This window comes from Podarcis raffonei, chromosome 6 (genome assembly GCF_027172205.1).
Source record: "Podarcis raffonei isolate rPodRaf1 chromosome 6, rPodRaf1.pri, whole genome shotgun sequence".
NCBI classification, from domain to species: domain Eukaryota; kingdom Metazoa; phylum Chordata; class Lepidosauria; order Squamata; family Lacertidae; genus Podarcis; species Podarcis raffonei.
Genome location: NC_070607.1, coordinates 68,645,616 through 68,666,854, shown reverse-complemented (window position 1 = coordinate 68,666,854; position 21,239 = coordinate 68,645,616). Strand labels below are relative to the sequence as shown.

At 41.7% G+C, this 21,239-nt stretch overlaps 1 protein-coding gene across 5 annotated transcripts; it reads right to left on the bottom strand.

The window, feature by feature from the left end:
* Positions 1–317: 317 nt before the first annotated feature.
* ERGIC3 (ERGIC and golgi 3) lies at positions 318–21,239 on the bottom strand. 5 transcript variants are annotated; one of them, XM_053393806.1, is made up of 14 exons: positions 21,114–21,239; positions 15,294–15,364; positions 14,051–14,138; positions 12,969–13,055; positions 12,598–12,691; positions 11,646–11,811; positions 10,081–10,138; positions 6,539–6,553; positions 4,803–4,834; positions 4,098–4,194; positions 2,519–2,583; positions 1,644–1,780; positions 1,198–1,253; positions 318–776 (listed from the first exon to the last, which is right to left on the bottom strand). In XM_053393806.1, the coding sequence occupies exons 1-14, from the start codon at positions 21,199–21,201 to the stop codon at positions 697–699; spliced, it is 1,134 nt and encodes a 377-aa protein (XP_053249781.1). In that variant the 5' UTR covers positions 21,202–21,239; the 3' UTR covers positions 318–696. The 5 variants fall into 5 exon arrangements, with proteins under 5 accessions (XP_053249781.1, XP_053249779.1, XP_053249782.1 ...); XM_053393804.1 differs by having other exon boundaries at positions 12,936–13,055; positions 21,114–21,238; XM_053393807.1 differs by lacking the exon at positions 10,081–10,138 and having other exon boundaries at positions 11,642–11,811; positions 12,936–13,055; positions 21,114–21,238.

Genomic DNA, 21,239 nt, shown 5'->3' with positions numbered 1-21,239 from the left:
AAGATGGTCAACTTGAAATGTTTTTCTTTAAATTTGGACAACAGAGGCTATCTCCGATAGCTGACTTTGTGCTTCTCTTTCATTGCATTTTATGGACAATATAGGTTGTTTTATCCTTGGGCAGAGATTTCAAAAAGCTGATATTGACAGTACCTCCCAGGCCTACATTTGTGCTAAAGCCACTGTTATTTAAGTGGTTAAGAAATGCTAAGTATAAGGTATCAGAGGAGCAGGGAAGCAAGCACAGACTACTGAGCAATATTCTTGGCTGCAATGCTATTTGATACAGAGTGTTGAAATGTAAGTAAAAAGAAAGCAAATATTACACGACTTTATTAAAACTTTTTCCTGAGAATTTGGTCCAAACAAACATCCTAAGGGTAGCACTGTGTACAAATTAAATAGAAAATATTTGTTTTACACATGTAAAAGGTCTTGTGTTCCATTTTCTTCATTTCATGATCTAGAAGTTGAGAGATAGGCCAACATATAAGACAAGTACTGAAATCTAGGGTATACAGCACTGCCACAAAAGATGGATGTTTAAATTAATCCCCCGTTTTACTTGTGAAGAGAGACTGATGATAGTTCCAGTCTCAGTACAAGTCCAGGGATCTTCTTGGCACCCTCAAAATGACCACTGACCATTTGTTTTTAATTCCTTCAAGTTCTTCAGAGGGGATTGCACCTGATAATCTATGTTGTTTTTCCAAGTTCTATTTTCTTTTGAATGACCCGAGCTGAATGATAGATCAAAGAATCAATGAGTCCTGCCACTGGAAGAAGGAGGAAAAGGAAGGTCAGGTTATATATGTTCCATATTGACACTGCATGTAAAGGGGAAATAAAAAAGACGCCCCCTCCCTCTTTCTTCCAAGAAGTTGCTTTTAGGTGTTTGGGGGGGATTCCTAAACTTGTCAAAGCAGTGAGGAAATAATGCACTGCCCAAAGAGCCATGTCACACAACCAAAATACGCTGCTCACTAAATACTAGGAGGAGACACTGTTTGATAAGCACCATTCAGTTGCATTTTTGCTCATTTTATATGTATAGAAAACAGATGTACTAATAGTGATGATTCTGCCATCTTTGTAAAAACAAGTTTTGAAAATGCCTAGGATGTATTGATCAGAACATTTGCAAGCTAAACTTTAGACCCAAGATGGGTGAGGAGAACAATTAAAATATTAAAATACCTGTAAATACCCCTCCAATGATGGCACAGACTCCTGTGAGAAAATGTGTAAAGGACCTATATGGGGTGAGGGGGGAAAAACGTTGATTACCATGTAATGTGTACATTATGAATGAACAAGTTAAAACTTGGGGGGGGGGGGAATGAAACCCATGGATTACCGTATTTAATCTAATGCTCACCTTTTTTGGCCAAATCATGTTGCAAAAATTAAGGTGCGCAATGGATTCAATGGTGCATTAGACTCGAGTAAATACATTAATTCAATCCCACTTGACCATGTCCAATGAACACTTAGGTTCAAAAGGCAGTCAAAATGTTAACTGCGTCAAATGGAAGCTTTTTGCAACTACCTCTACAACCTAATTGTATGCATCACGTGATGAATAAATGAAATACAATTTTTATAAGCAAGTTTTAAAATGGGTTCATGTGAAAACTTCTCACCTGTGTTTCTCTGTTAGTTTCACCATCATGGGAGAAAGCTCATAGAGCACAAATACTCCAGGGAGACCCTGGTCTCCAATTAGCCCGTTAGCTACTTTCTCATGTCGTGTTACTGAAAACTGATTTGATCTCACCACCTAATAGAACATAAGTAGAACATAATGTTACTCTTTCTAATTAAACAAGTTAAGACACACAATTGACTATACAGTGGTACCTCGGGTTAAGTACTTAATTCGTTCCAGAGGTCCGTTCTTAACCTGAAACTGTTAACCTGAAGCACCACTTTAGCTAATGGGTCCTCCTGCTGCTGCTGCGCCGCCGGAGCACAATTTCTGTTCTCAACCTGAAGCAAAGTTCTTAACCTGAAGCACTATTTCTGGGTTAGCGGAGCCTGTAACCTGAAGCGTATGTAACCCGAGGTACCACTGTATAGGATTTGGAGCTGGGTTGAATTTTGCCACAATGCATTCTTCCCCAGCAGGAAACATTAAATATACCTTAGTTTGTCCTCTCTGTCCACCCGCCTCTGCCCAACACAAAGAAACCACCTACCCAAGTCCTACAATACACTCAAGATAATTCCCCCCATGACTCATAACTGTCCAGTGTCACACTACATTTGGGTCCACAGCAATAAAGATTTCTCTCTTTCAGAAATCCCCATGTGGTTGTCATTCACACTTTTGCAAATCTGGAGCTTTGATTGTTCAGAGGCTTATTGGTAATAAGATATACAAAACTCTTTGCAATTTCATTTCCCCATGTCCCAACCTCTAATTACACTGCAATAACCTGGGCAGCACTGTTCTATATTAAAATATAATGCTAGGTTTTGGTGTGTTTGTTTTTAAAAGGAAACATCGGGATCTTACCTCACCATCGACCTTCATATACACAGTGGGGACCACTTTTACGAAGTACTGGAACATCATGGATGCTAAGTGCAAAATATAGTGTTAATAGGAGCCACTTTGGGGGGAAAGTCCCCTTATACAGAACTTAACGAAATTGATATGGGGCAAGAAGGAATTTGAATAGATAATTAGTAAGCAGCAGTAACTTTGAAGTGGGAAGTTAGAATTCTATTGAGGTCCAAGCTACATAGTAATAATTTCTGCTATAATGACTTTAGTCTACAATCTTACCAGCAGGGTCTTGTGAAAGAGCAGGTGAGGGAGGGAGAGAAAAGAAACTCGAGATTTCATTCCCAGGGAAGAAAGGCAAGGCTAGTTCCCTCTCCCTATTCAGATTTATTTTGCTGTGGGGTGTGGGGAGAAGAGTCTTTGTCCCTATAACTCCATCTTTCTGAGCTGGGAATGGCTTAGAAAGTAAAGAAGGGGGGGTGGAGAAAAGAGCAAAGACAATTCTTTCATGCATGCACCTCTGCCTGTAATTCACTGTCAGCCAGGAGGAAGAGGAAGCTTGCTGGCATCTTCCCCATTTTACTGAGCCAGAAGCTAGCCAGTTAGTTGCCCAACTTTATATTAAAATAAATGCATATATACATAACTTGTGTGGCATTACCACAAATGTGATAGTCTTCACTTACAAGGTTTTATTCCCTTCTCATGCAAACCTAAATTTAATATTGTTAATTAAAATATTTTATTTATTACAATTATTATTTATAAAATAGGCTGTTAACCCTTCAGTGCATGTGAGCAGAAATACCCAAGAGATGTGTCTGTGGTGAGAGCACAACTACAGCCCAAGAAGCAATGTTCAGTGTGATTTGTGGATGGTATTAGAGGCATGCATTTTTGTTTTTAATTTTTTATTATTTTAAATCTCCTATGGCCTATTGTTTAGAAAGCAGATTACCAGGACCCTGACATTGGACCACCAAGTAGGTTGATGAACTAAACATGAGGGTCTGCTTGCTTACCCTGATGTAGTGAGAGGAAGATAGAAACTCAAAGAGCTAAAGGACAGTGCCTGGATTAAGTGAGACAGTCCTAGGTTAGACAGCCATAATATTTTGGCCAGTTCATTGTTTAGGTACTATTATAAGGGAAGGGAATTATTATTATTATTAATTATTATTACCACCATACTTTTCCGTTTATAAGATGCCCCATATTTTGGGGGACTCCAATTTAAGAAAATGGGGGGAAATGGCACAGAGTTGTTGAGCTTTTGTTGTGTGACGCAGCAACCAATAACACGCACAATAGCCGCTGACAGCTGCGGAAGCTATCAATCAAACGTCCACCCTATTCACTATCCATGTATAAGAAGACCTCCACTTTTTAGCATGATTTTTAAAGAAAAAAACATAGTATTATAAATAGAAAAGTACGGTATTATTATTATTAGCTATCTTAAAATGCTTTTACGGCTGACTTACTGTATTTTACTGCACCTTTCTTTTTATTAATATAGTATTCATCACTTTGGGGGCAAAAGCAGTATATAAGCAAACTATAACGTAACTTATTTTCAGACCAGTACCTTGGTGTGCTGTGACAACTGTCCCATCAAGTGGGTTCACAATGCCAGGATAATCCCTCCCAAATGAAAGGTGCTTGATAAAATGGGTCATGTTTATCTGAAACAAAAAAAGGGAAACATGTTCAAACAGAACCAGCAAAGGACAGAGCAGGCTGAGTACTAAGCCTATGATCAAAAGGTAGGTAGGTGTTTTTCACCAACTCTCTCCAATAAGAGCAGCAGGATTTTAGCACCTGTGCCTGCTTATGCAAGTTGAGCACAGCTAATGATGTTTTCTCTTCTGCACAATTTTCATGCATACACCACCTTAGGGTAGAAGCCCTGCTAGAAATACACTCCTCTCCCTGTAATTACACACCTCTTCTCCTCTGGGAACTGCAGTCACAGGAAGGAGATGTTCGTGCTCAGTGGCATACAGGGTGAGAATAAAATAAGGCAAGGAGCTCAGGATGGATGCTTAGTGACTCACTGGATTCTGAAAGCACCAGTATACAATGAAATATGTGGTCACCTTTTGGGGGAAAACAGTTTTGTTCTAAATGTTGCTTTTTGTTCTTTTTGCCTATCATTTACACTGCCGCTGCCAAAGCTAGAGGTGCCACACCAGTAAGCACAAGGGGAAATCATCTGCACTGACACTTTACTCCCTTCTCTGCAGATGTGAATCAGTATCTCAAACTCAATATGTCTCTCCCAGATACTTACATTGTCAAGTCCAAAGCTCTGCAGATCATGAACTGTAAGAGAGGCAAGACAACAAAATGTTACATAAAGGAAAAGACTTCCTAAAGTTATTTAACTGCTCTGTTCTTTTTTAAAAGAAAGAGAAAAATCTGCAAATTTTCACAATCCTAGCATGTTTCCAAGTAAAGGACACGACAAACTTCCTTGCGCAACTGGAAGATATTTTATTTGTTGAACAAAATATGTATTCCTTAATTGTAAACAAAACCTCAGAACAGTTTACAACTTCTCAACTCATATGCCACATTCTAAGCATATGCACAAGGATTAGAATACACCTATTTGTTCCATCACCAGATACTGCCCACCATAATTCTCAACTGTGTTTTCAAGGTTGCAGCTCTTTATTCTTTCCCAACCTACAAATACAGCTTATGTTAATTTCTGAATGCATTCAGAGCAGGCTTTTAACTTTGCTAAAGTATCCCAGTTTAGTTGTAATTCCTCTTTAGGTGTTTTCAAATAGCAAGTTATTAATCCCTTTAAATAGGTTCTTCTAAATAAATAGAATACTTCCCGCTTTTTTATGCTATTTAGCTCTATGCAAACTAACATTTGGAAATCTACGTAAGTGGAATCCACTGCAAATTATCAACCAAATCTATAATAGTAATACAATATTAAGATGACTGTACTATAAGATAGGGATTTGAGCAAGGCAATTCAGCAGTAAGTGTCAGATCCAACTGGGAATGAAGCTACTAACATTCTGAGAATTTAGGACAGAGATACTAGATGTTCCACTCTCAGGCTTACAACTAAGGGGTATCTGTGTGTATATGTATGTTCTACTGGGTGTAGATGTGGCGGCTAAGACCAATCCCTGCTGTCTGGAGTATGTATTCCTATCAGAGGTTTAGTTGAAAAACACAATTTGTCAATTTCTTTTTTAAATATGCCATGCAAGGTCTTTAGGTATGCATTTTTAAAATGTGTGAAGCTGCCTTCAGTTGTCTGCAAAGCTTCCCAAACCAGTCAGTCTGCCTAGGTCTTTGCATTTGCAAACTAAAGTAAAATATGTAGCTGTAGAGCAGTTTCAGAAGGCACATTCACACTTTAATGGGAAGAAAGAAATGTGCTGTTCAAGCATTGCGGCAACACAGATATAGCCCTCGGGGCAAATTGCACTGGCCCTGCCTTCAATATACCCTGCACCGCAAACCTGCTCCACCCCCCAGTTGCGGAAGAAAGTCTCCAAGGGGCTCTGTGCTTGGCTGAACATGTATAGCCTGATATACGTCCCAAGGTCCTTGCACGCCTTAGGTTTTCCCTGTCTAGGCATAATGCCTTTGCAGGGTATGGAGACATTTCATTCAGTATTAAGATGAGCGCAATACAAAGCTAAGCTAAATTTTGTTTCTGACTTTTTAAACTATTATATGCTGTCCTCTTTTTTCCTACATGCTGTGAGATCCAATTGGCTGGGCAGAGGGCTTAATCCTGCACTCTCTTCCATATGTTCAACGAACATTATTTTGAAGATAAGAATGGAAATGAGCTGACATTTTTTATACAAAAGAGGCCTTCTAAAGCCACGTGAAAACCATTTGCAGTTCCTTGACTGAAAGCATGCAGTGTCTACTGATACTTTAATTCTGTCAGATCTTTAGGGAGCACCAAGGTTGAATTGGAGAAATTAACTGGTTTAATTACAGACAGCACAGAAATAGTAAAGAAAATAAGTCAGCAACACTTACTCTCAACAGCGTGAACTGCAAAAATGATCAGGGTTAAGAAAAGAAAGAGAGAAACATTCAGAGCTCCATACTGAAAAGCAAGGATGTAAAAACAAAGGCAATACTTGACATTAGTTTGGCTTTCAGGAGGCACTGGCTACTCCGCCAACAAAACTCTGGGCTTGGAGCAATTTGTGAAGGGACACAAAGCAGCACTGAATCGCGCATGTGAACCTTCACATATACCTGTGGCCTGAGGACTAAAAAGGAACACTGTGTTGCTTCCTAAAGATACAGCATTGGCTGCCCATTCAGATGCTGCAGGGCACCAACTACAAGCCCACAGAGGAAACCAGCATGCTCTATGATGATCTGAATGCATGTGTTTATACAGCCCTCCCAAGGCTAAGCTGTCCCTGCTCTAGGTCTTTTAGGGGTTGGGGTAAGAATGGCCTTGTGGAACACAGAAGTCTATATTGCTCAGTCTTGTAAGCAAAGATTAGAGGATGGAAAACGTTATGAATTGGCACTGATCACTAGTTTCAAATAAATCTCAACCAATCTCCATCTTTTGCCCGGCCAATGCTTCTGTGCGTAGCGAAACATTTTGCACTGGCGAAGGCCCTTCACAAGCAACACAATTAGCAAGTTGGATCTTGACACTTACAGCACAGGAATTCTACCAAGGAATTATTTTGCCTCTGGCCAACTGCCTCTCAACTGTGAAAGAAAAATGGGCATGACTTTAGCTGTCCTAGTATCACATATTTGGGAGAAATCTCAAGTCCTTCACCACATACACCACTGAGCAGCTGGAATAAGTGATGCAAATCATCCACATCAGAATTTGGTTAAACCTCCCTAACAACTCATATTTCTTCCATGACTGATTTTGTCAGCTAGTAATGCAAAGAAACAGTAATAAGCAAAGGATCAACTATTTGGGGTGATGAGACTGTGAGGCAGGGAGCTGAGCACCATGCACAACCTAATTACTGGAAAACACCTATGTTGTACATCTTCTCTCTACAGCCACAAGGGTTAATGCACATGGCTACAGTCCTTCACAAACTTCAGCTACAGAAGTTCCATCTGATATAAGTGATATTTAATAGCCTAATAATGGACCAGAATTACGACATCCATTATCCTTAACAGATGGTGGAGATGCTGAAAAGCAAAGATCAGCCCATGAACTACAACTGAGGTCATGCGGATTGCTAGACTCTGAAACCTGTTCCCTTCAGAAGGGAGCTCATGCAACTGAAACAGGTAGAACAAGGTTTATGCAGGGAAGTGACGAGCTTGGACCAGTGTAATCATGTTTAAACTGAATCAATTATTACAGGAAAAATTAAAAAGACAGTGCACAGAAAAGAAACAGAATGCTGTGGCCCATAATTCTTTATACCTTCATATTTTCCCAACTTAAAAAAGATAAAAGATTAGTAGTTTTTTAAATGACAGTTGGTTGACCTATGTAGTTCAGCTGATAAAATATTAGCTGTAGAGCAATGCTCATATTCTGAAAAGAAGAGTCCAAACCCTATGAAGCTACAATTAAAATTTAACTAAACAAATCAGTATTATCAGTAAGTGGGGTTGCTCTCAACTGTTCCAGAAGGATCTAAAGCAGAGATAATATACGTTATTGCAAAAGAAGCAGCCTCTCAACATTAGATACTCTTTTTTTTTTTTCAAGCTTCCTCTAGCACAGGCTATGGTTTAAGGGGAACATGAAGGCAAGAGCACAGTTGTTCAATATCAATTTTTTTTATTGTATCCCATGTTACGCTGTTCTGGACTAGACTACTCTTCCACGCAAACAGGAGGAAGAAGCTGGATGGTTTGCAAAAGAAACACAATCATGTTGATCTTAAACTACTGGCAGGATATCTAAAACACTATTCCAGAAAAATATGAGAATTTCAGCACTGACTTCCTTTTAGCAGCAGATATTTTTCGAGTCAGATGTATAAGAACGCATCAGTAATAAAGTGCCATTTGTGAAACTTTTGGTAAAGGACTAAGATGTCAAGACAGAAAAGGAGAAGGGGAAATTCCCTGACAAAGTTCCCATTTGAAAGGAGAGGGAGGAACAGAAAATAATAAAGCTCATCTTCCTTTGATTAAGGGCTAGAGCAGAAAACATTCAACAAGTTAACAGAAGCAATAAGGAGTAATATTCTATAGTAGAGGTGGGGAACCATTTGGCCCAGTGGGCCAGTGCCTTATCTGTCACCACCACCCCTCTGGCCAACTCTGACAAGTAGGCGGGACTACCATTATTATGTCAGACAATTTACAGTTGGGTTGTCCCACCCACCTGTCAAAGTTTATTGCGCAGCATTTCACAGGTGTCTGAAAGTCAAAGGGTTGTTGGGCAACTGGAAAGTGCAGTGCAATAGGCTTTGCTAGCCGTGTGCTCAGCACTTGGCAAGTACCAGACAACTAGGTAGCAGTTGGTCCTTTGGATAGCACTGCATAAAGTGCTTTGCAAAGCTTGTGCTGGAAACTCAGTTCTGCAGCTGATCCAGCCACATTTCTACCTGCCCACACCTGAGATCACATAACGCAGGTGGACGTGTTCTGAGGAAAACAGTTTTATAGTCTAAAATTGGGACCCATGTCAGGCCAAAGGTTCCCCACACTCCACTGTTCTATAGCACTGTCACACAGAAACTTTGGCAGGAACCATTTCTATGTTGCAAGAGTGAAAACCAGAAATGGAGAATATTCAGTACAAAATTGAAGAGGAAACCTTCAGACAGTGATTGCAGACAGTATATTCACTATCACATACATGCATTATGTGCATTCTGAATTTTGAAAAAGCTGCAGATGCCAAAGCACTTTTTTCCTGAATTGTGTTAGTCAATCTAGTCTAACATTTGTATCAAAATCTTAAGATACTGGAAGTGCACATTCAAGCCGAATTTCTGCTCGTCTTGTATGGCAATGGAATAAGCTCAGCATGCTCACAGAACTTTGCTACAGCCTGCCATAAAATGTATGCTTTAAAATTTTGATGCTTCAAACTACTGCATGCAATTTCAATCTTGGTCTTAAAATATTGTATTTATTTGTTTTGAAATATAATGTGTGCTGTGCATGGTAAGTATACTTGTGCTTATTTTTTGTTTAATTTTGTAAGCCACTCTGAGCGGCGTGGCTCTGAGGATAACAATATTTTAAATTTCATTACTTAAAACATTTATGTTGTCAAATAACCCTGTATATAAGGAAGCAGATTATTAACAGGATTTGAACTGCTTTGAAATGCTAGTCTTACCACTGCCAGGACAGAAGTGGCTATTGATAAAAACCCATTTATAGAAGAAAGGCACTGCCTCAAAGGATCTAATGTTACAACTTTTTTTCCTCATGTGAATAGAAACATCACAGTTTTCCAACATACTTCTCAGAACATCCCTTCTGAAAGTTCCTCCTTAACAGTATATTCTATATACCTACTTTAGTGCATGAGTTACAATTATTTCCTGATATTTAGTAAAAAGGGAACATTACAAAAAACCCACTCAGAAGAATACAAACTACTTTACCATGAACATGAGATTGCTGAAAGCTTTTTCCTGGTGCAAAGTGAAAATTGCCAGCTACCTGTAAAAGACAGCTACATTTCATTAAACTGCCCTGCTCTCCATAGAAGATTGTAACAACTTTTAAAAGTGAAGCTGTAAAACTTAAAAAGGAATGTGAAGGTGAAGTGTTTAACCTATATACTGTATTTCAATACACTTTCACCCAAACTAGATCCAAGCAGGAGTTGCTAATGTCCGAAGAACAGCAATGTACAAATCTTATTGCCTTTCTCTGCAAATTGAAAACAGTCAGTCTTTATTATGAGAATTACTATATCAACATACAGTTGATATTTTAAAGACAAGAGACACCAAATTGAGGAAGATACAAAAATGATATCCAAGGCTTTGAACCCCTCCTCCAAACTGCAAATGCAGATTGCTTGCTACACTGACCATTGAAGAGATAAGAATACTCAACTTGAACAGACACAGCCCCAACTATGCATCACCACATACTCTGGACTCATGGAAGCCTTTGGGGGGAAAACAGCATCTCTCATCAGAAGTAGCTCCCTTTCCCCATTCCAGCCTTACTGCTTTTGGACTTCACATACATTTCCTTCATGGAAGTAAATCAGCTCACATGTTCATAAACTGATCAGGTCCTCTGGATTGGAAGTAATGCTTTGATGGCACCATCTCAATCTTTGCCAAAGATATGTAATATTAAGTAAAAACAAAACAAAACCCCAAACCCACAAAATCCAGCAGTCTGCAAGTGGTGAACCACATTTTTGAATCTTTCCCTCCGTCAAAACCACACTATTTGAAAGTAGATTAGCACAGAAGAAAGCAAACAGGGCTAGATCCATCCCCCCTCATATGATGAATAAAACTGGTCTGAATACTATCACAAATCAAAGATTCTAGCCTGGTCTGCCTACTGTGTACGTTGGGTGGTCCTCACCCTTTTATATTCAGAAATGAAGTACCCTTCACCCAGAAGTCTGAAGTGGTACAAGCTATCATTTAGCAATACAACCTAGTATTTAGTAGTCTACATATGTAAATTTGGTCCGAAAAAGTCACTTCCTGCTACAGAGGTGTTAGTTACAGGAGAGAAGCTAGTGCCAAATGCTGAAGGAATAAGCAGTTTCATTAGGAACAGAATCTGGAAGAGAGCTTAGAGGGAGACACTGGCATTCCTCTTTGTAAGATTAAACAAAGTACAGTAAAGATTTAAGCTGCCAAAAACTTGTGGTAGACCAAAACATATAAAAGCATACTCCACATGCAACCCGTATTCTCCACGGGGTTAAATAAAGAGTTTACATTCTGGCTCTAAAAACTGTTGGTGAACTTTTGCTAATCACTATATTAATTTCTATTCTATGTGGTATCTATCTTGTATGTTGCTCAACAGTAATATGCATGCCTGCAAAAATCTAGAGACTGACACTCAAACTATGGCAACACCAGAGTGCAGATCCCATTTTTCTAGTTTCCCTTGCTTCTTGGTCACTTGTGTCACTGGGATTTCAATAGACCTTTTGGAGTAAGGTGATAAAAATTGACTCACTTACTTTGTTGACTTCTAAGAAGCCATATACTTTGCAGCCCTCATTTTTCTGCTCCTGCATTTTCTGGCTAAATCCTTCTCTCTTGCATTGTTCTATTGTGTCTGGATTCTTGAAAGCCCAGCCACGCCGCCTGTATGCTTCTCTCACATCGTCACAAGTGTTACAGCATCTGTGAAAAAGAATAAGCATGTAAATCAGCAAAAATGGTCACCTACGAAGCACATAGTAAGAAAATGGGGCTCTGCATAAAAGTCTATACTTCCATCTGAAATGGGCTAAGCTGTGTAAGCCCTGCCAGTTGCTTCAGAAAACTCACAGCTGGGAGAGGGCGAAGGTTGCTGAGCAAGAAATAGCCACCAGCAGGGACACAAAAAGATGTGCCCCATAGGTCTTCCCATAAGTAAAATAATGTGGAAAAAATGTATCTCCCTATCTCAGATGCAGCATGCTGAGCTGTTCCCAGATTACTAGCACATGGCTGACAGACAAGTGGCAACCTCTTCATCATTCTACGGCTTCACTCACAGAAACAATCTGCAGGACCTTTCTAATCGGTGAAACAGGCATTGCAGAGCTACGTACACAGAATAATAATAACAAATCACCATCATCACCATCTTATGATGCTTTTGTATTTATTTTAATTTTTTACCCACCCTTCTACCTAAGATCCCAGGACAGGTTACAACAATTTAAAATAATTATCTGAAAGACAGAAGGTTAATGAAATCCACGCATTGCCTATTTATCCTCTCTTCCAATTAACTATGAGGAAAGCAGTATCATCCTCAACCTGACCTCCAGAGTAAGCAGAATAGGCGAGCACATGGCGTTTGACTAAAAGCATTCTGGAGCCCACTCCTTCCTAGAAGATTCAGGAAATGCTATGGTTATGCAGCTCCCTTCCAACTTCATCTCTTTGCCTCTAAGTAATAGTGAGGGAATTAAGGCATACCTGATGTCCTCGGATTCTGCCCCGTAACAACTTTCACATCGATCAGGGTCTAAAGAGTTTGGATCAAACAGTATCTCCTCTTCTTTTCCCAACTCTGAAACAAGGACAGACATGGTTCTTGTACTAGCAACCCACAGATTCCCAGCATGGAACTATCAATCTAAAGCACACCCAACCATTGTTAACAGTGGTGCACCTCCATGAGAAGCAGCTAATGTCTGGCCCTAGAGTAGACAAGAGTGTGACCTTGTTACTTTAGCTGCCTTTAAATTGGATGCCACAGTGTTAGCATCTTGTCTGCAATACTGTTCCCACACGGGGGGAGCAGTGTATTCTACCATGTCTTTCTGCCTCTGGAGTCACATGCTTGCCATCTTTATCCAAGCGCTGCTTGTAGAGGTTGTGTTCAACATCTAGCTGTTGCTCTCCAGCTACGTCCATTGCATCAATGCTCAAATCTGAAAAACAACAATGGACAGGCGAAGGCAGATTTCTTGAGACATCAGATGATTCCTTTACTTCATGATAAACCAGGGGTGCAGATCTGGCTCTGGGAGAAAAGCCACATCCTTCTCTTCCCCACTTCCAAGAGCCAAGGGCAACAGGTGCGGGGGGACACCCACCTGCCAATCACCTGTCAAACCACATGGTTTGAAATTATACCATGCACAGCAGGCACTGCTAATCAGCAGCACTTTGGAAAGCACTGTTCACAGGGCTTTACTGACACCGTCAATCAGCTGATTGTCAGTGCCTGCAAACCTCCCTTCAGTTCAGCCACATCTTTCCTTGCACCACACCTGATACCATAAGTGATGGCAAGTGTATGGCAGGTGGGCATTGTTTGGCCAAAATGGCCTTGCAGGCCAAATGAGGAGGCCAGGTAAGCCTAATCAGGCCTGTGGGCCAAAGTCCCCCACCACTGTGATATACCCACTGAGCTATCAAATATCAAAATGGTACAAAATACAAAGGTTTTCTGAGAGGACTTTTCTAAGAATTAGGCCGATTCACTGAAGAGGATTTGATGAGAGGACTAAGCAGCCAAAAACAGCAATGTAGACCCCTTATATCCACATTAGCTGGGCATAGGGAAGGACCAATAATTCACTAGAACAGGCTTCCTCAAGCTCGGCCCTCCAGATGTTTTGAGACTACAATTCCTATCACCCCTGGCCACTGGTCCTGCTAGCTAGGGATAATGGGAGTTGTAGGCCAAAAACATTTGGAAGGTCGAGTCTGAGGAAGCCTGCACTAGAGGAACAGAAAATGCCATTCTGTGTAAGGGACCAGCTTCAACCCCTGGTCTCTCGCTCATTTTCTCTGTAAAGACGTTTATGACCAAGTCCAATGACGTTCACGTAAGTTATATAATGTGCTATGAGATGCCAAGCCATACCATATTGTCATGGTTTAATATAATTAAAAGCCAAGTGTTAAAGAAGATACTCACAAGCACATGGCATATGTGGAAAGGAAACATCTATGTTTATCCGTAGTTTGTCTCCCCTTGATTTGTCAACATATAATTCTGGGTGAATCTAAAAATGAAGAAAATGAAAAATCACCTAATTGCAAAAAAATTAAAAAATCAGTTTTGTTCTCATCTGTCCAGATTTGTAAATGTTTGTTTATAAGCATTCCACATTCAGAGAACTAAAAAGGGAGGGAAATTTCCTGGAACGTTAAGAGAAACAGTGTCAGAGGTCGACATGAATAAGAATTAGAATAACCAGGCTAACAGAATTATAGACTTTAGTTTAAGGCACAATCATGACCAAATCCCAGAACATGGGCTAGATCTCTGTCTTGCTCCTCTTTCTGAACCTGTATGTAGCAAAGAAAGAGAAAATCCCCTTGAGGCACAACAATCATTGGTAGGACATTTTCAGAGCAGAAAAAAGAATAACAGTATTGATTTCCTCCTTTGATTAAGGAAGTGTGAAAGAGGCCTAGATGGAGGATCTTAAATGAGGAAGCAAGTAAAAGATTATGTGTCTAGGGACAGAATAGCATCTTACAATTCCAATTGCATTAATCTATGAAAACAACACCACTAAGCATGCAGGCTGAGGCAGGAGATTTTCTAAGTCTATTTTATCCCATTATAGAATAAAAGTCTATTCAAAAATAGGAAACCTAAGCTAAAGCATGAATGAAAATTCTGGTTGATTTTTTACATAAACTGTACACCAAAGCTGTGGCTAGTATTTGACTATTATTCTACCCTGTCCTCAAGTAATTCAAGGAGACATCTAACGAAGTAACTGCACAAGTAAAGCAACTTTCATTCATGCAATGAAACTTCTCCATCTCTTCCTTCAATCTGCTTGAGGTTCTCCCAACCCTCTGGAGCAGATGGCACAGGTGCAGGGGGAGGAGGGGAAGGTGAACTTCCATTGCGTGAATGGAAACTGCTCTGCTTACCCAACGACTTTGCTGGATTCCCCTTTATCTTCCCAACCATTCTGTGAGGTAAGTAAGTTTGGCTAAAAGATGGTGGCTGGCCCATCAATGACTTGACTTGGTAGAAAGCAGCTTCCTATGTTCCGAATAACTCCATGAGCATCATGGCTGGATCGCTTCAGCCTTAGTCTAGCACACTATCAAAATCTCTAGCATCAAAAAACAAAGACGAAGCAAAATCTGTATTTGGCAGTGTGTGCACAGGGGATGAGAAAAACAGACTCATTTACCTCCTTTGTGAGATAGTACTGGAGCTCCGAGAAGAACAGTAAGAGCATGACAAGCCCACTGACTACAGTTACTGCAGAGAGAGAAAAAGGAAAACACAAGTAACATATTGTCATATCTTGCAACTTCTACTACACATGATCTTATTGATATTTTAGGAAACATAGGAAGCTGACTTATACCGAGTCACACTACTGGTTCATCTAGCTTGATGTTGTCTACACTGAATGACAGTGGCTCTCCTGGGTTCCAAATGGGTCTTTTCCTGGAGATAGCAGGAACTGATCTGATATCTTCTAAATAATGAGCTCATGAAGATCAACGGTCAGATAAGCTTTCTCAAAAATCTGATGCCCATCACCTCTAATCTTTCCATGAAACACACAGCTCACAAGAGAGCACTGCATGTGTTCTTTGGCAGGTACGCTCTCAGTACATGTAGTTTGATTACAAGGCTCAACAGACCTGGTCAGCACCCCAACATGAATTGTTCAGCATGAGGAAACATATCCCTGAACTCTTTGCAAAATGCTGCACTCTTCTGCATCCCAGAAAGGTGGGGAGGAAGATACAGCCAAGATACATTTCAGACAGCTATATTTAGCTGTTGATATATCATGATGCTGAAAACCAGATATCACCCAGCCTTAACAGATATGTACTTGAGTGGCCTAAGTTAGATTAAGTGATCACTTTCTACTTTAGTGGTCATTACGTCTTCAATCCACCCACTAAAAATCCCTTCTCTTTATGTATTTGTAAAAGTATTTGTATACTGCCCTCTCATAAAATACAGGGCAGTGTATAATAATATGAATACAGTAAAACAAAAACCGTTAAGAACAGAATGAAGCATCTTGGTGGAATCAGTTTTAATTCTTTTCCTGCTTAACTACTTTCAAGGAACTGGAATTACTCCAAAGTAAAAAATACTAGGAAGAAAATCCTACTTCCTTGTTTCCTGTGTTCAGTAAAAGAGGTGTGCTCTCAAAACAAGCACCAATTAGAATACAACACTTGGCAAATAAGCCCCAAGGTTCTCTCCAAAAATAATCTACTGTGCAGTAGAAAGCCACTAGGAAGCACAGCAAGCAGGTTGCTGGCTTAGGCATTGTTTCCTGGAACAAACTGATTACATACTAAACAGGGGTGGATTTTTAAAAAAATACACAGTAAGTATTTTGTCCTTTGGTTGGAAGTTGCGGCTTCACTATTGTTATTGTTCTTATTTATTCTATTTGTATACTGCCCTTAGTCCGAAGATCCCAGGGTGCTTTACAACAACAAAAATGTATAAGAACACAAAATAAATAATAAAACAAAAGCAAAAGCAAACCAATAACACCCCCAACACATTTAAAGGGACATAGAATGTTAATTAGCCCAAGGCCTGTTTAAAGAGAAATGTTTTCACTTGGTGTTTAAAGATATGGAGTGAAGTTGCCAGGCAAGGGTTCCAGTTCTGTTACTATTAGAAGATGGGTGCTAATCCAACAGTTTAATTTAAGTCAAAGGCATACTAGGTCTTATGAGTTATTTACCCTCATCTGCAGGGCATTACCGTATTTTTCGCTCTATAGGGCGCACCTAGTTTTTTTTGGGGGGGGATAAAGAAAAAAATCTTATTCTCCCCCCCCCCCCAGGTGCGGGGCTGGGGCGGGGGAAGCAGACTGCTATCTGCAAGCCTTGGGAGCCCAGCAGGAGTTCCCGCCGGGCTCCCAAGGCTTGTGAATATCTGCCCGAAGCCCTGGGTGCACTGCGAAGCGCTCCCCGGGCTTCGGGAAGCAGGTTGCTATCCGCAAACCTTGGAAGTCCAGCGGGAACTCCCACTGGACTCCCAAGGTTTGCGGATAGCAGCCTGCTTTCTGAAGCCTGGAGAGCGAGAGGGGTCAGTGCGCACCAACCCCTCTCGCTCTCCAGGCTTCAGCGAAAGCCTGCATTCGCTCCATAGGACGCATACATACTTCCCCTTCATTTTTGGAGGGGGAAAAGTGCATCCTATAGAGCGAAAAATATGGTAACTTTCTTATAAAGGAAGATACATGCAATAGGCTTTTCTGAATAGTATAGCACAGAGGTTTTCAACCTTTTCAAGTCCACGGCTCCCTTGACCCAACTACATCCTTTCTGTAGCACCCCTGTGGGACTTAGGATCCCAGATATGTCAACTTTTGCCTGCAGAGCCAGCAGCCCCTCAGCCCTTTTTGAACACCCGCCTTTCTGGAGTGTTCCCTCAGCCTCTTCTCCTCTCCTCTCCAGAGGCACAATTTGCCTGGGGAGCTTGAAGCCAGGGCTGCTGCAACAAACAGCTGTGTAAGTCTTGGGGAGGCAAAGACGTGAGAGGGCATCAGAGGAGGGAGGGAAGGAAAGAAGGGGAGAGGCCAGTGTTGCCTGCAACACCCCTGACCACCATTCAAGGCAACCCACGGCACCATGGCACACTGGCTGAAAACCCCTGGTATAGCCATATGAACATGCAAAGAAATACTACAAAAAGTGTTGTATAAAGCTTCCCATGTGCTTATTTATAAATATAAACTATGCTGCTTCAGTGTTGGTATCTACCAGGAAAATAGCAAAAATAGATGGAAAATCCAGCCTTGCAGGGAAATCCTATCCATATTTACTCAGAAGTTAGCCCCATACTGTTCAGTGGAGTTTGGAGAGTAATCCAACTCCTCAATCTGCAGTGTTGAATAGGGGTGTGAATAGGGCCAACTATCCCTCTACCCAGCCTGCCTGACTCTATCTGTGACTCCACCTCAAATGGCAAATGGATGTTATTGGAGGTAGTAGCCATGGGGAAACCCATGAAACAGAGCATTCAAGGGCTGAGACTAGGCTGGCAAAAGACCCACTGGATTCTGAGCTAGCCTTGCTGCCACAAGAGATAGTACAAGAGATTGTTTCCTGCTTGGCAGGGGGTTGGACTCGATGGCCCTTGTGGTCTCTTCCAACTCTATGATTCTATGATTCTACAGTGGTACCTCAGGTTACATATGCTTCAGGTTACAGACTCTGCTAACCCAGAAATAGTACCTCGGGTTAAGAACTTTGCTTCAGGATGAGAACAGAAATTGTGCTCCGGCAGTGCAAGGCCCCATTAGCTAAAGTGGTGCTTCAGGTTAAGAACAGTTTCAGCTTAAGAACGGACCTCCAGAACAAATTAAGTTCTTAACCCGAGGTACCATTGTACCTATTTAAAATTTTAAAAGATGATGCTGTTAAGGTGCTACACTCAATATGCCAGCAAATTTGGAAAACTCAGCAGTGGCCAGAAGATTGGAGAAGATCAGTCTACATCCCAATCCCAAAGAAGGGCAGTGCCAAAGAATGCTCCAACTACCGCACAATTGCACTCATTTCACACGCTAGCAAGGTTATGCTTAAAATTCTACAAGGAAGGCTCAAACAGTACGTGGATCGAGAACTCCCAGAAGTGCAAGCTGGATTTAGAAGAGGCAGAGGAACCAGAGACCAAATTGCAAACATGCGCTGGATTATGGAGAAAGCTAGAGAGTTCCAGAAAGACATCTACTTCTGCTTCATTGACTATGCAAAAGCCTTTGACTGTGTCGACCACAGCAAACTATGGCAAGTTCTTAAAGAAATGGGAGTGCCTGATCACCTCATCTGTCTCCTGAGAAATCTCTATGTGGGACAAGAAGCTACAGTTAGAACTGGATATGGAACAACTGATTGGTTCAAAATTGGGAAAGGCGTACGACAAGGCTGTATTTTGTCTCCCTGCTTATTTAATTTATATGCAGAATACATCATGCGAAAGGCTGGGCTGGATGAATCCCAAGCTGGAATTAAGATTGCCGGAAGAAATATCAACAACCTCAGATATGCAGATGACACAACCTTGATGGCAGAAAGTGAGGAGGAATTAAAGAACCTTTTAATGAGGGTGAAAGAGGAGAGCGCAAAATATGGTCTGAGGCTCAACATCAAAAAAACGAAGATCATGGCCACTGGTCCCATCACCTCCTGGCAAATAGAAGGGGAAGAAATGGAGGCAGTGAGAGATTTTACTTTCTTGGGCTCCATGATCACTGCAGATGGTGACAGCAGCCACGAAATTAAAAGACGCCTGCTTCTTGGGAGAAGGGCAATGACAGGCCTAGACAGCATCTTGAGAAGTAGAGACGTCACCTTGCCAACAAAGGTCCGTATAGTTAAAGCCATGGTTTTCCCAGTAGTGATGTATGGAAGTGAGAGCTGGACCATAAAGAAGGCTGATCGCCGAAGAATTGATGCTTTTGAATTATGGTGCTGGAGAAGACTCTTGAGAGTCCCATGGACTGCAAGAAGATCAAACCTATCCATTCTTAAGGAAATCAGCCCTGAGTGCTCACTGGAAGGACAGATCGTGAAGCTGAGGCTCCAGTACTTTGGCCACCTCATGAGAAGAGAAGACTCCCTGGAGAAGACACTGATGCTGGGAAAGATGGAGGGCACAAGGAGAAGGGGGCGACAGAGGATGAGATGGTTGGATAGTGTTTTCGAGGTTACCGGCAGGAGTTTGACCAAACTGCGGGAGGTAGTGGAGGACAGAGGTGCCTGGCGTGCTCTGGTCCATGGGGTCACGAAGAGTCGGACACGACTAAACGACTAAACAACAACAACAACAACAACAACCATTGTACAGCAAAGGGGATTCCCCAGCACAAGCTGTGGTCCTGTGGTAGCAATGGTAGCTATACTGCTCCATCAAGACTTACTAGGGGTTTGATTTACCCTCTTACTCCTTTCCCTGTAGGTGTTTACAGAACTAAGGTTTTAGTAATAAGAGAAAGTGAGGTAGGGGGAGAGCACAGTGGGCTAGTAGAGAAGCAATGGATTTCTCTGCTTGGTTTTTATGTTGGCTGAGCAGAAAGGGAAGATGGTTCCCTTAAACTCTTTTCTTTCTCTGCCAGGACACTTGATAGATTTCTAACTAGTTGCTAAGAGACTAGTCTCTTGCATCATCATAATGGGCACACAAAAATGGGAGATTCCCATCCTCTGCAGCCAGCATGGAAATATTGGAGACTCTTAGCAAGCCAGGCTAGCAAAATACATCTGCTGGAGAGTAAGTTTACTAAACTGAAAGAGTGTTACCCAAGACATTTCCTGATTAAATACTAAAATCTCTTTAAACCAGTCGCTGTCTTGAATTGGAGAGTAAGTTTACTGCTGGAGAGTAAGTTTACTAAACTGAAAGAGTGTTACACAAGACATTTCCTGATTAAATACTAAAATCTCTTTAAACCAATCGCTGCCTTGAGTTGACTAACGGCATCTCTTGAGAATTAGTCCTCTTCCCACTCTTGCCTGATCATGAAGAGGCTCTGCACAACAACCAAACCGACCACACACCTGCTATGCCGCTCGAAGCAGTATAGTAAAAGGACGCCGCTTCCTATATGTTTTGCATCTCTTCCAGAGCTGGTTCATTCGCACCCACATGCCCAGCCTTCCCGATGCTGCTGCCGCTGCCATCGAGGAGACTTACACGTGCGAGTAAACCAGCGCGGATTAAAAACACCGCAGACAGAAGGGCCACGTCTCAAACACGAGAGGCTTTCCGGGAAGGAAAGCTCAGCTGCAAGTCGCTAAAGTGATGAAACATCACGTGAGAACCAAGCCCGTCACCTGAACACGCGAACACGCGACTGCACGTAACAGACTCGCACACGGGACACGCAAATGAAAGCATCACATCGTGAGTGAACACGCGTCTGAATCCCGCGAGCCGCAAGACCGCTCCCGCCGCAAGGAAGGCGCTCCTCGCCAGAGCACAATTTAGGCCGCCCCCCGCAAGCGACGCCTCTCACCGAGCGCCCCGCCGCAGGTCTTAACCCGAAAATCCTCCAGAGTCTTGGGGAACGCATCGAACCGCTTCAGCCTCCCGAGCGACTCCATGACGGGCACTCCCACCCCGCCCTCCCCGTGACCCGGAA

Bases quoted from the DNA above. Each gene is read 5' to 3' on its own strand.
- ERGIC3 (XM_053393804.1), bottom strand. From the start codon at position 21,201: ATGGAGTCGCTCGGGAGGCTGAAGCGGTTCGATGCGTTCCCCAAGACT. The intron at 4,195-4,802 runs GTAAGTATCTGG...TTTTTGTTTCAG, and splicing joins AGAGCTTTGGACTTGACAAT to ATAAACATGACCCATTTTAT. The intron at 777-1,197 runs GTATTTTAATAT...TCCTTCTTCCAG, and splicing joins CATTGGAGGGGTATTTACAG to TGGCAGGACTCATTGATTCT.